The sequence below is a fragment of the Eurytemora carolleeae genome, unplaced genomic scaffold, assembly GCF_000591075.1.
Source record: "Eurytemora carolleeae unplaced genomic scaffold, Eaff_2.0 scaffold251, whole genome shotgun sequence".
Taxonomy (NCBI): Eukaryota; Metazoa; Arthropoda; class Copepoda; order Calanoida; family Temoridae; genus Eurytemora; species Eurytemora carolleeae.
In genome coordinates, this window is record NW_019396288.1 from 197,123 (window position 1) to 212,143 (window position 15,021).

Below are 15,021 nucleotides of genomic sequence, written 5' to 3' on the forward strand. Positions count from 1 at the left end.
AGGCTTTTATTTTCAACAGAAAAGTCTTATGTGATCCAACTTGTATGTTTATTGGGTCTCATTGTTAAATAATTAAAAAATGCAGAAGTTTTTCCACAACCCTATGTAAAATATTACATTGATTTTTTATTTGAAATATGGATCCCATGTCAGGCTGTGACAACCCTATACTCTTGTGTTTACATTAGAGCCCAAAGACAGTACACTGCAGTAAAAAAAAATTCGTACACCACTGAAATAACTTTCCTTGTATTACACCCTTGCAAGGAAGTAAATACATAGGAACGCCGAAGTCAGATATACGCATATTGTGTACTGTACACTATGAGGATTAATGTAAACATTTCCCAGCAATGGCATAATTTGCCAAATAGTTCTGTATACGAATCGCACGGAAGTCGGAACCAAATAACTCAAAAGTGGAATATTCTCTAGAAAAGGATCGTGGTTCTAGTGGTTCCGCGAAATCGGTTCGCCCCCCCCCCCATAGTTGCGCCACTGAGTAAAAAAACGAAGGCTATAGGCTTGGAAACGGTGTTGCGTCGATTCGGAGACTGTAAAGCAAGCTTGGAGGTTATTTGATATCTTGCAGTTAATAAGGATCGAAAGTTATTTCACGGTGATATCATGGCAGCCCATGGAGCCCTGCACCCGGTCCTCGTGAGGTTCGGACGAAAATTTGTGGGGTGCTGTGTCCCTCCCTCGTCCAACGATTCCAACCCAATTATTCATTAACAGGTTTAGTCTCATCCCGGCGCAGTAGGACGGGTAGGACACGGCGAAGTATGCACAAGATGCTCCTGCGGAAAAGACCCGACACGCCTGAAATCCTGTTCTGCCCCAACTGCCGTGGGAAAAAGACGCGCCGGTACAATTATCAACACGCTACCTCAGGTGCAGGAGGTTCGGAAAGGCACGGCACAAGGGGCTCTACAATTGCATTGAGTGTCCCGGACCGGCTTTAGATCAGTAATAGGATGGTGTTCGCAGCGTAAACAGACACAGTTTCTGTTTTCAAACATCTGCAAAATACTTTTAATGTTATTCAGAGTTAGTTGAAAACTTCAGTTGAACAAGATAGATATTCTTGATGAAATAAGATTGTTTTGTGATTTCTAGTTCTATTGTGTGAAGTAGTGAGGAAGGTTCGAAAATAACTTGTTTTTGAAGATTTCGTTTATCTACCTGCCTATACATTGGCAGGGCTACTCTAACTCCAACATTGAATACACAGGTTAGTTCTATTTTTAAACTAATCCACTTCCCCTCATTATAAAATTGTATTTTTTTAACTATAATCTATTTAAAAAGTGCTCTACTCTTAAGAAATATTGCTAACTTGGTTATTATCAAGATATGTAGTTAAATATATGTAAAAACAAATAAATACATTATCTTGTTATAACAATTATATATTAAACTCATTTAATAATAAGTAATTTGTAAATTTCATCTTTTCCAGATGTTATTTACTTGCAATACTTAAATATTTACTGAGCGTGTGAGTTGTGTAATGTTACTTCTTAACAATAACATGCATCTTTCCTGACATACCTACTATCCTGACATACCTACTATCCTGACATACCTACTATCCTAACATACCTACTATCCTGACATACCTACTATCCTGACATACCTACTATCCTGACATACCTACTATGCTAACATACCTACTATCCTGACATACCTACTATCCTGACATACCTTATATCTTGACATACCTACTATCCTGATATACCTACTATCCTAACATACCTACTATCCTGACATACCGACTATCCTGGCATACCTTATATCTGGACATACCTACTATCCTGACATACCTATTATCATGGCATTCATACTAGATCCTTACATACCTACTATTCTGACATTTCTAATATCCTGACGTACCTACTATCCTGACATACCTACCCTGACAGAAACAATCTTAAGAACTGTCGAGGGTCAACCGAGACCGATATATATGTGGAACTAACATCTACTTTTTTTACTCTTCAGAGGTTTGGTCCATCACCATCACCGAATTTTAAATTATCCTGACATATCTACTATCCTGACATACCTTATATCCTTACATTTACCTACTATCCTGACATATAACTTTTATCCTGACATACCTACTATCCTGACATACCTAATATTCTGACATACCTACTATCCTGGCATACCTTCTATTCAAATATACCTAACTTGAATTCTAATTCATATATCATTCCTGTAATAAAACTAGCCCTCTCTCCGACTAATTTTGTGTACAAACAAACACGAGCAACTCTACCTGCTCAACCCGGTGTTACATACAAATACATACATACAAAGTTTTGCACATAATAACATTTATTGAGTCTAAAATATTATTATTGCTCTGACCGGTGTAGCGGTCAGCGCATTCAATCAAAATATATTTACAAGTTTAGGATACTTTTTGAGTGTTATTTATATTTATTACATACCAACCTGATTTCCTAGACCTTGAAAACTTTGAATGGTTAGATCAAAGAGTCTAAATTTTGAAATATTAATATACCATAAGGTTGCCAAAACTAAAAGATTAGAGTTTGTGTCGAATATTCAGTTCCTTTAACTTTTACTAAGTCTAAATGCCGAATCAGAATTTATTACATCTTCCGCTTTTCCGGCACACACTGTTCTAATCACAGCTTCTGGATTGGCATGGAGTAGGGTTTATCACCAGGTTAAAACCTGTAGCATTGAAATCATGGTTTCTTTCGCGTTATCATTTATAAAATCTTATCAAGGGCGGAATTCTTATTGTTAAAATATTTATATTTAAGAAAATGTTAATTATGTTTGAAAGAAATTAATGATGTATGTCTAGTTCAGGAATTTCATTAATTAGGAAAATAATGATTACTAAGAAAGTTTTAAGGTTTTCTAGTTATACATATTGTACATATTTTACATATTGTACATATTGTACATTTTGTACATATTGTGCATATTGTACATATTGTTATTGAGTATACTAGTAGAAGGTCTGTGCGTAAGGGATTATTAGTTGATAAGAAGGATGTACGTTGCACATTTTGTAAATATTAAAGATTATAGAAAGATGAAACTTAAGGGTTCCTGAAAAACGAGAGAAATTTGGAATAAGTAGATGAACTAAGTATGGCTAATAGAACTACTTTGTAGTGTTCTTATTAAAATAGGAAAGTTTTCTAAAAATTTTATAGTCGGAAAATCAAAAATGTTTTGAATTAAAATCACATAATGTTTATTATTTAAAAATCGATATATGTAAGAAAAGTAAAAATATAACTGTACAAAAATTGCTGATCTAAGGTCCCGCCAGCCCCCCCGTCCATCTTCAACAAAACATCCCGTAATAATGAAATTATTATACACCGTGTGAATTTTCTTCGTGATTAAACAAAGTTTTATTTCATTTTCTCCACGAAATGCACTGAGTGTGTTTGCGCGCTCTCCCTATAGTTATGTACGATTTTAGAGATTAAATTTTATTTCTCACTTTTATATGTTTAATGTTCACATTTATATTTTTTTCATTCATTGAGCGTGAACCTTGCAGAATTAACGGCAGAATTAACGTTTTCTTAAACCATGAATAGTGAAAATCTAAATTTTTACTATTTCTTTCTTTTGAAAGATACTTTTTTTTCCGGGGGAGGGGTTTTCAAATATTCTTTGCAAGAAATATTAATGAAAAAAAACATTTTAGTTTGGTCGAATGTTTTTTTTTCATGAATGGAAAAAATCACCACCAGTTTTTTTAATATGTTTTTCGGTTCAAATTTCTACTAAATCGTGTTTTTTTTATCTAGAGTAGTTTTAGTTTCTTTCTTTAATTTGTTCTTTGTAACACTGCATTGTGTTGAATTATAATTGTATACAGAGCGTAGTTGCGTAAGAACCAACCTTGATATACGCTATTGTAAGGAAGCAGTGAGAAGAAAGGATGTATCCCCCCCCCCTCCTTGAAAATGCCAACAAAATATGCAAACTTCCTTCCCAGAAGCTTGCAACGATTTACAAGATAGATATTGTGCATTACTGTGGTAACGTAAAGGCGTGTTCTCCAATCCTAGAAACACAGGTGTTTCCTTTTTATTTCGATTTTAATTGTTCAAAGAATCTACAAAAAAAATGAAAACAAATTTTTAAATTTCCAGACTAATCCTGTTTTTTTAGGTTTTACAAAATTCTTAAATTCATTCATCAACTTATTATTTTAATATATACTTTGCTTCTCTGTCTTGGTGTTTGTTTGTTATTTTGTGTGGGACCTCACATGACCCCAGAAAAGGTTTATGAATTATCAAAATTTTAAAAATTTGCCTCCAAAAAATGATTTTCATTAAATATATAAAATCCACGATTTTTTTAATGAATTCCGCGAACTTTTTTGTTTTTGTATTTAAAAAGAAAAGCGCCCTGAAAGCCTAGTATGTTTAATTCTAATCCAGCATCCAATGTCAAATGACTCATCCTGCAAATCTTAGCCACGTATTCGTCCACTGTAATTTCTTTTCTTTTCTCTTCCCCCCGTTTTCCTTCTCAACTGTTATCTTGATTTAAGAATGCAGTACACTGTATACTAAACACAATGCCTGGGAAATCCTTATCATTCGTGATCTTTCCGCCCTTAGTTTAACATCCTTAGTAAAGTACCCTTAGTTTATCATCCTTAGTAAACTACCCTAAGTTTATCATCCTTAGTAAACTACCCTTTGTTTATCATCCTTAGTAAACTACCTTTAGTTTATCATCCATAGGAAACTACCCTTAGTTTATCATCCTTAATAAATTACCCTTAGTTTATCATCCTTAGGAAACTACCCTTAGTTTAAGATCCTTAGTAAACTACCCTTAGTTTATCATCCTTAGTAAACTACCCTTAGTCTATCATTCTAAGAAAACTACCCTTAGTTTATCATCCTTAGGAAACTACCCTTAGTTTATTATCCTTAGTAAATTACCCTTAGTTTATCATCCTAAGTAAACTACCCTTAGTTATCATTCTTAGAAAACTATCCTTTGTTTATCATCCTTAGTAAACTACCCTTAGTTTATCATCCTTAGGAAACTACCCTTAGTTTATCATCCTTAGGAAACTATCATTTGTTTAGCATCCTTAGTAAACTATCCTTAGTTTATCATCCTTAGGAAACTACCCTTAGTTTAACATCCTTAGTAAACTACCCTTAGTTTAACATCCTTAGTAAACTACCCTTAGTTTATCATCCTTAGGAAACTACCCTTAGTTTATCATCCTTAGTAAATTACCCTTAGTTTATCATCCTTAGGAAACTGCCTTAGTTTATCATCCTTAGGAAACTACCCTTAGTTTATCATCCTTAGGAAACTACCCTTAGTTTATCATCCTTTGTAAATTACCCTTAGTTTATCATCCTTAGGAAACTACCCTTAGTTTAACATACTTAGTAAACTACCCTTAGTTTACATCCTAAGGAAACTATCCTTAGTTTACATCCTTAGGAAACTATCCACTACACTCTACAGTAACTATAAAGATGTGTTACCAAAGCTTATGTAAAATATGAATATAAATATTTGTTTATGTTTTATTATTTAATCTAGATTTGGTTTCATATTTCAAAGCAGATCAATAAATTAAAATGTTTCATTGAGTTGCATTATCCTTGTTTCTTTAAATAGCTTTATTTCTTGGCTCAAGAATAGACCTGTGCGTGGGTTGTTCTTATTTGTCAAAATTGTGTGATATCTTAGGAGAGGAGCTGCTAAAATATTAGAAGTTAAGGGAAATATGTCTATCCCAAACCCTTGAACTTGCTGGTCTCTTCCAACATATACCACTCTCTGCAAAAACCACGCTATGATGATATACCTACCTGTTTATATACGTCTTGTTTATATAGTGTTTGACTTCATTACTTTGTCAGTGTACTGTATTAAGGTGATAAATAGGCAAATAAAGTATAATGACATCTATCTATCCAATAGTCTATTTTTTCATTCAAAATTTAATCTATTCAACCATAAATCCAACCATCTATCTATCCATCTATGTAATTCTATCTGATTTTCTATCTATCTAGTAATCTATCTACCATTCATCTATCTATCCAAAAGTCTATCTATGCAATTATCTATCCATTCAACAATATATCTATCCATTCAAAAAAATCTATCTATCTATCCCTGTATCTATCTCTGCTTGTATACGACCATATCTATGTATTGGTTTGTTTAGGAAACGCCCTGTCTTTATCTAGAATGACTTTTGTACGAGGAGAAAATGAAACTAAGGATTTCTGGTTGTGTGAATCCAAGGTTTGTCTGTTATTTGTTTGTGTTTGTCTATAGAAGAGTTTAGAAGAGTTTAGGGTAGAAATAGAAGAGTTTAGGATAGAAATAGAAGAGTTTAGGGTAGAAATAGAAGATTTTAGGGTAGAAATAGAAGAGTTTAGGGTAGAAATAGATGAGTTAGGGATAGAAATAGAAGAATAGAAGAGTTTAGGGTAGAAATATTGGGTTAAAATTTAATATTTTAAATATGGGCCGGATTGTTGACATAAATTCAAGCAAGTCTCAGTTAAATTGTAACATGGCTGATTCAGAATGGTTCCTTGATTTCGGATTCAGAATGGTTCCTTGATCGGATTCAGAATGGTTCCTTGATCGGATTCAGAATTGTTCCTTGATCGGATACAGAATGGTTCCATGATCGGACTCAGAATGGTTCCTTGATCGGATTCAGAATGGTTCCTTGATCGGATTCAGAATGGTTCCTTCATCGGATTCAGAAAGGTTCCTTGATCGGATTCAGAATGGTTCTTTGATCGGATTCAGAATGGTTCCTTGATCGGATTCAGAAAGGTTCCTTCATCGGATTCAGAATGGTTCCTTGATCGAATTACCAATATTCTCAATTTTCTCAATTTTTCCCTCTTTCTTCGGATCAATAATTAGGATGATTTTATCGTTTTCGTTTTATCTTGAAAATATATATGAATATTTTAAAATTTCAATCTTTGTCTCTGCACTTTGTAAATCCGCAAGTCACTTCTAAAGAGAACTTCAATTTCTCTCTTCGTTTTGAGAATTTGAGATACTTCGAGAGAAATACTAATTCTTTGCTTCACATGCCTTCTTCAGCATATCAGTGACAAAATAAACATAGAACTCAATGATTCATCCCCTATCAAAATCTTTGCTTTACTGCCAATTCGGAGAGAGATTGCTTATAAAACGAATTCAGACTACGAACTGCAACTGGCAACGGAATGGGCTCAGCTTGAGAAGCACGGATCGACCTCCGTCCTCCTCTTGCAAACGCTTTTTAGATACTGACAATATGCATGGCAGTTTGTTTCTTTTGCCACTGAATTAATTGCGTAGTCAAGTTTAGCTAAAGAATTCGTATATTTAAAATATTTAGGGCGCTTCGCGCCCATCTTCTATTTCAACTTTTAATTGTGGCTTTATCTCTGAACATCTTCTCTTTGTACAGTATAAAACAAAAACAAAAAAAGTTTGCGGATTTCATAATATTTTTTTTGCGCATTTTCAAAATTGTTCAAAAATAAAAAACTTTTAAACACAAATTTTTAAAATTTTGATCATTCATCAACCTTCCCTGGAGTCACGTGAGGTCCCACAAAAAATTTGGGCCCGATCGGTTCAGCCGTTTTGACGTTTATTGGATACAAACAAACAGACAAAAAGACAAAAAGACAAGCCAAATTTATATATAGATTATTTGCTCTGGTAAGGGGCTTAAGTGTGTTCGATATATTCGAAGGAAGAGTCACTTGAAATTTGTTCGACAGTCCTTGTAAAGCCGTAGAATATACTTTTTCAATTGAATTTGCTTATTAGATATGTATATATTCTGTACAGTGTACACTGTACATAGATAAAAATGCATTAATATATTTAGCGCTAATATATGCAAAGCTTTGATTGGAATAATATTTCAAACCATAATCAGAGACGGGGGTTACAAGTCTTAAAAGGATTCAAGCAGTGTGCATTGTGCAAGTCAGGCACACCAAGGTATTGCTTGAAATTAACAAGTCAAAGCCCAGCAAAACCCGGCGCAAACAATTGTGCATATTGTCCTGAATACCACTCAATAAGTTTAATCAGAACTTTTTCCTGATTCAACAATCAGTTAAAGGATTGAAACACGAATACATTGATTACATCACATCTTATCGTGTCAAAATAGACAGTAATATGAACCAAACAAATATGTAAATTGAATGACGAATGAATGAATTTTATTAATGAATATATACTAAAAGAATTAATTTTATTCACTTCTATTTATAAAAATCATAAAATTATAATTGAAGAATCCTTGAATAAATTTATTATATTCATGACGAATTAATGAATGACTGAATAATAATTCCCGATGAAATAATGAATGTATCATATTCTCGACGAATGGATGAATAATATTCCCGACTAATGATTATATCATATTCCCGACGAATGAATGAATCATATTACCAACGAATGAATGTATCATGTTTCCAACGAATGAAGGTATCATATTCACAACGAATGAATGAATCAAGTTCCTGACGAAATAATGAATCATATTCCCGACAAATGAATGTATCATGTTTCTGACAAAAGATAAATCATATTTCCGGCGAAAGAATTAATATTAATCCCGACGAATGAATGCATCATATTCCCGACGAATGAATGTATCATGTTTCCGACAAATGAATTAATAAAATTTTCAACAAATGAATGAATCATATTCCTGGCGAATGAAAGGATGATATTTCCGATGAATGAATGAATAAAAGGATGATATTTCCGATGAATGAATGAATAAAGGATGATATTTCCAATGAATGAATAAAACGAGAGAATGAATGAATAAAACAAAAGAATGAATGAATTAAAGAATAAGCGTACTTAAAATGAACTTAGAACTTAAATCATATCAATAAAAAATCAAGAAATATTTTAAATCAAATGAAATCGAAATATATAAAAAATTACATATCTGCAGAATGTACAATTTATGAATAAGGTACACGTAAATGTTTCTAAACCTGTGTAGTATGTGTAGAAATCAGAAGATTTACTAGTTCTACCGATTCATCATTAAACAGTCATAAACTATTTGATAATTCAGCCGTCATTCTTAACTACCATAAACAGGGGAGTATTATGTTCCTTTGATTAGCCGAAGGTGTTTCCTTTATTTGGTGTAGTAATCTCATCTCAGTTTTATTCATTTAATTTCTCAACTTTCCAGTCATTTTTCTGGTAAAATTGGTTCAGTGGAAGTAAGGAGGGGGGNGTATCTATATCGATTCTAAATTCATTTGGCTTGTTCGTTTGTTTGTATTAAAAAAACCCAGAATTATTAGATATCGGTTATTTTATTTTAATGGAATTAAGTCTTTGTCATAAACTGAAATGTTCTAATTCCTATATTTTTGCAACCTGATGGTGATTAAATTTGATATTTCAAACTTAGATTATGTAATCTAACAGAATTTATTGTTTGCAATATCTGCTTTGATATTTCAAAAAGGTCTGAGCTTGGGTTGCAACCACAACATCTTAAATTTGTATTGGCTCAGTACGGAGAGAAAATGAACTAGCAATTGTAAAATCTGGATAACTATATAGCTGAGATTTTAACTAAATAAAAGAGCGTTAAGCCTTTCGACATTAATCATTAAATACTTTAGAGTATTAACTATAGATTTGTATTGGCTCAGTACGGAGAGAAAATGAACTAGCAATTGTAAAATCTGGATAAATATATAGCTGAGATTTTAACTAAATAAAAGAGCGTTAAGCCTTTCGACATTAATCATTAAATACTTTAGAGGATTAACTATAGATTTACGTTCAAAATTTGGAGAAAAGTTTAGGATGTAATGGTTCCGTCATGAATTCATTAGAAACTGAAATACGAGTTCAATTCTATTTTCCTATTATATCTCTAGGTTTGATACTGCCTACGGATGACTTAGACCGGCCTGGTTTAAATCAAGGTCTGTTCATCCTACTGCCTAGAGCAATGCTAATTAGTTGTTCGATATACGGCACAGTGCATATTTAATTATCTGTCTGTTCGTCTATCAATCTGATATATATAGTTTATCCAGCTAGAGATACGGAAATACATGTATTATTATGTATATGTAATATTAACTTTTAATCAAGAGGAATGACAGGGGAGGGGGAGAGCTTCTCAGATTTATGAGATTTTATTTAAAAACAAACGGATTTTTGATAATTTGGTTGAAATAGTTCTGACGCAATCTCGTTCTGGAAATTAGCTTTAACAAATTGATGAACTATTTCACTTGACGGTGAATTATTTTGTCCTTCGTTTTCAAATCATGCATATTCTCAGTCATGCAGAGGAAGGCAGTCACATAGTAGTCATCTACAATCAGAAATTTACATACCCCCCCCCCTCCACCTCCACCCTGACAGGATTTAATTTGTTCTAAATATTTAACGAAATGCAGTCTTTCTGAAGGTTGTATTAAAATGAAGGGCGTTTTTGGGATATTTAAGTTTAATTTTTCTAAAATTATTTTACATATTTTAACTAGGTTCTTCTTAAGTAACTGATTCCTTTAAAACGAAATCCTGATTTCTACCAGACGGAATCCTGATTTCTACCAAACTGAACCCAGATTCATACCAAACTGAACCCAGATTCATACCAAACTGAACTCTGACCCTATTTTTTTAGTTAACAAAAAATATTTTACATATTTTATCTAGGTTCATTATAAGTAACTGCTTCTAAACTAAACCCCGTTTCATACCAAACTGAACTCTGACCTTACCAAACTGAATCCTGATTAAAGCAAACTGAAATCTAATCACACTAAACTGAATAATTCTGATTCATACCACACTGAACTTTAATCCTACTCAACTGCATCCTCATACATACCTTTACTCATACCAAAACTTAACCCTGACTTTTCCAAACTGAATTATGTTCATAGCAATTTGAACTCTGGTTATACCAAACTGAAACCCGATGATTTCCAAACTGTACCCTGATTTTTCCAAACTGAACTACGATCCTACCAAACTGAGCTCTGATCATACCAAACAAAATTACGATCCTACCTAACTAAACCCTGATTCCTACCTAGCTGAACCCTGATTTCTACCGAACTGAACCCTGATTCCTCCCAAACTGAACTCTGATTCCTCCCAAACTGAACCCTGATTCCTCCCAAACTGAACTCTGATTCCTCCCAAACTGAACTCTGATTCCTCCCAAACTGAACTCTGATTCCTCCCAAACTGAACTCTGATTCCTCCCAAACTGAACCCTGATTCCTCTCAAACTGAACCCTGATTCCTCTTAAACTGAACCCTGATTCCTCCCAAACTGAACCCTGATTCCTCCCAGTATCCCCCTGTATCTCCCTGTATCCCCCTGTATCTCCCTGTATCCCCCTGTATCCTGTACTACTGTTCTAGTTCTCCTATGAACGGGAAGGCAGGGTGAACCACGAGGTCAATTTTCCATCCGCTCTCTTCATAACACCTTGTACTAATATATACCAAGAGTTTTATATGTTATATCAAATATTTCATTTATCGTACATTAATACACCCTGCGCTTATATGCATAGCTCCAATATTTTATTTCAATTAACACCCTGTCCTAATACGAGGTGTGTTCAATAAGTTTTGCGAAATTTTTTTTAAAGGTATTCTAGACGTCTCATCCCTGTAATCTTTTTATTCAAAGCTCACTGTATCCAATCCGGTTGTCTTCTTCCAGTGGACTTTATTCATCAAACTTTTTATTTTTATGTAATTCGCCTTCTCCCGGAGTTTAGATCCGTTGTCATAGCAATGGAATGTTTTTAAAACCAACCAGGGAATAAAGACACTTGAAATGCTCAATAGACAAAAATTCGTGCCTAAAACTTTTCGAATATAAAGCAGACATCTTTGACATGATCCAAAATACATTAGAGGATAATAATAATATGGTCAAGGCAACAGTCTACAAGTGGGCTAAAAGGGAAACAGTGTAATGAAGAGTGTTGGCAGAACGGGGAAATGTCTGAGCAGACAAAACCCATAAAAACCCCACAAACAGTTCACAAAATTGAAAATTTCTTACACCAAATTCGCAAGGCGTTGAGGACTTTTGATGAGTCTGACATCTGCTATGGGGCTGCAAACAAAGTTGTAAAGCAAGATTTGGAAAAATGGCAAAGATTTGGACATCATTTGCATTTACGAGGTTCTAGTAAATGATGCTAATTTGTTTGCTAAAATGTAGATTACAACTATAACTATTTATAGATATATAACAGTGAAAAAGCATATATATATATTTAAAGATGAAAGAATTCTTCTTAAATTTAAAGGATATGCGTAAATTGTAAGTGAGTGTGCTGGGGGTGGGTGTGTTCCCGTTATCTAGATATTATATATATACTGAGAGAAGTTTCACTAAATTGGTTTATGTAGTTCAAAGGTGGCTGATCACACATAAAACCCGAGACATTAAGATAGATAGAAAGATAGTCAGACAAATAGGGATTAGGGTAGAGGGAAAATTAAATATGTTAGAAAATAAAATTAAGAAACAGAATTATTTAGGAAACTAGCATCCTTCACACCCTTTTCACTGAACCCGTATAAAACCATTGATTAATAAATATATATCAAGATAGTTTGCAACTAATTTGAGTACTAAGGTAAAGAGATAGATAGATAACTAGATTTTAAATGTAATAAATACTAAGAAATAAAGCTAGTTTGTCTTTTGAATACTAAAATAAGTAGCTTGTAAAATACATAATTATAATAGAGAAGAGTGCTAGCTTGCTTGCAATTTTGAATACTAAGAAAAGTAGCTTGTAAATTACATAATTATAATTAATAGAGTTCTAGCGTGCTTGCAATTTTGAATACTAAGAAAATATTTCATAAAGATTTTATAACGATGAATGCAAACTTTATATTTTTACATTTGGGGATTTACAAGTAAATTTATATACTCTGTCTGAATCATAATTTTTAAACGTTGTTTTATAATATATAATTTTTTTGCTATTTAATATATGTATTCTATAAGACATGTCTAATCTAAGTATCTAGTATATATCTATCTAAGCTTAGTATCTAGTATCTATCGAAGTATCTATTATCTATCTATTTAAGTATCTATCTATCAAAGTATCTGGTATCTATCTAAGTATAAAGTATCTATCTAAGTATCAAGTATCTATCTAAGTATCAAGTATCTATCTATGTAATTATCTATCTAAGTTTCTATTATCTATCTAAGTATCTAGAATCTTTCTAAGTATCTATATATCTAAGTATCTAGTATCTATTTAAGTATCTATTATCTATCTATCTAAGTATCTAGTATCTATCTATCTAAGTATCTAGTATCTATCTATCTAAGTATCTAGTATCTATCTATCCTCCTGCTCCAAGTATAGTCTGCTAGTAGTGTACCCTCTACCGGTGTATAAACATGTAAAGCTTACAATATGATTTGTGATCTAGGTTAATCGAACTTGGAGCTGGAGAGACTTAATACTCTAGAGTCAAGACTTGTCTGGAAACTAACTTGACTAGAGCCTGGAAATTGAGCTGGCAGGAGAGCTGGAAGGAGAGTGAATGGCTCGAATATTTTGAGGGGGATATCCCTCATCTACGATGCAGGCAGTCGAGTTCTACTCAGGGACCTTCCTAACATGATCTTATACCTTCCTAACATGATTAAATACCTTCCTAACATGATTAAATATCTTCCTAATATGATCTTATGCCTTTCAAACGTGATTAAATACCTTCCTGATATGATCTTATGCCTTCCTAACAAGATTATATACCTTCCTAACATGATTTTTAACCTTCTTAATATGAGTTTAAACCTTCACACCCAACGTTATCTTATACCTTCCTAACATGATCTTTTACCTTCCTAACATGATCCTATACCTTCCTGACCTGAGCATATACCTTCCCACCCAACGTTATCTTATATCTTCTTAACAAGATTATATACCTTCCTAACATGATCCTATACCTTCCTGACCTGAGCACATACCTTCCCACCCAACGTTATCTTATATCTTCTTAACAAGATTATATACCTTCCTAACATGATCCTATACCTTCCTGACCTGAGCACATACCTTCCCACCCAACGTTATCTTATACCTTCCTAACATGATCTTGTAATGTTCTAACATAGTTTGTTAAGTGTAACATTATTTTACACTCTCATAACATAGTCTTGTATCTTCCTAACATAATCGTATACCTTCCTATCACATCTCTAAACCTGCTTAACATGATTAATGTTCAGTACATATTCTGTTACCTTCATATTTATATTTTCATAAGATAACATGATATATCTTCATAGCAGGATCTTTATACCTTCATAACATATTTAACAAAAAATATAAGAATATCTGTACATCATAATATTGAAATTGAATGTCACATTTTTCCTTTCTGATAAATTTTATGCCTTCCCAACACACTGTTATATTTTCCTCATGTTTTGAATATGACCAGGAGGCGTGGTTCGGCCACACCCACCACCAGACTCCGCCTACAAGTCATTAGGCTCAGTATTTGCTCCGAAAGACTCTCCACCAGGACGGGAGACAAAGAAGAAGCAAGCGTGCAGCGTGCAGGTCAATCCTGTTCAACCAACACCGGGATTTCAGGCAGTCAAATCATCCCGGTCAGTACAGAACATGGCTGAGCGGTCAATGTCAGTTTCTGAAAGCGAGCGTACCCGCGGGCTGTCAAGCAGGACACCGCACAGGACCGCAGGCTACGGGGGCGCTGGTCAGCCTAGTCGAGGACCACACAGGTACTTTTTCTTTAATTTAAAAAAAAGTTACGATGTATGATTTTTATATTTATAAATTATTAACAAACTACTATAAAATTAAAGCCAAATGTTTCAAACATACTTTTAACAAATGTCTTATGAGCGATGAATAGAAGAAATATGTTAAAAATTGTTTCAACTTTCAG

General features: G+C 33.4%; 1 protein-coding gene across 1 annotated transcript in view; it reads left to right on the forward strand.

Moving 5' to 3' along the window:
- Positions 1–379: 379 nt before the first annotated feature.
- LOC111700207 (signal-induced proliferation-associated 1-like protein 2) overlaps positions 380–15,021 on the forward strand; it is a 44,535-nt gene continuing 29,893 nt past the window's right edge. The window contains exons 1-3 of the mRNA XM_023471066.1: positions 380–1,234; positions 13,528–13,705; positions 14,551–14,854. Of these exons, the coding sequence (XP_023326834.1) occupies positions 13,681–13,705; positions 14,551–14,854 (329 nt within the window). The 5' untranslated portion in view covers positions 380–1,234; positions 13,528–13,680. The remainder of the gene's footprint in view (positions 1,235–13,527; positions 13,706–14,550; positions 14,855–15,021) is intronic.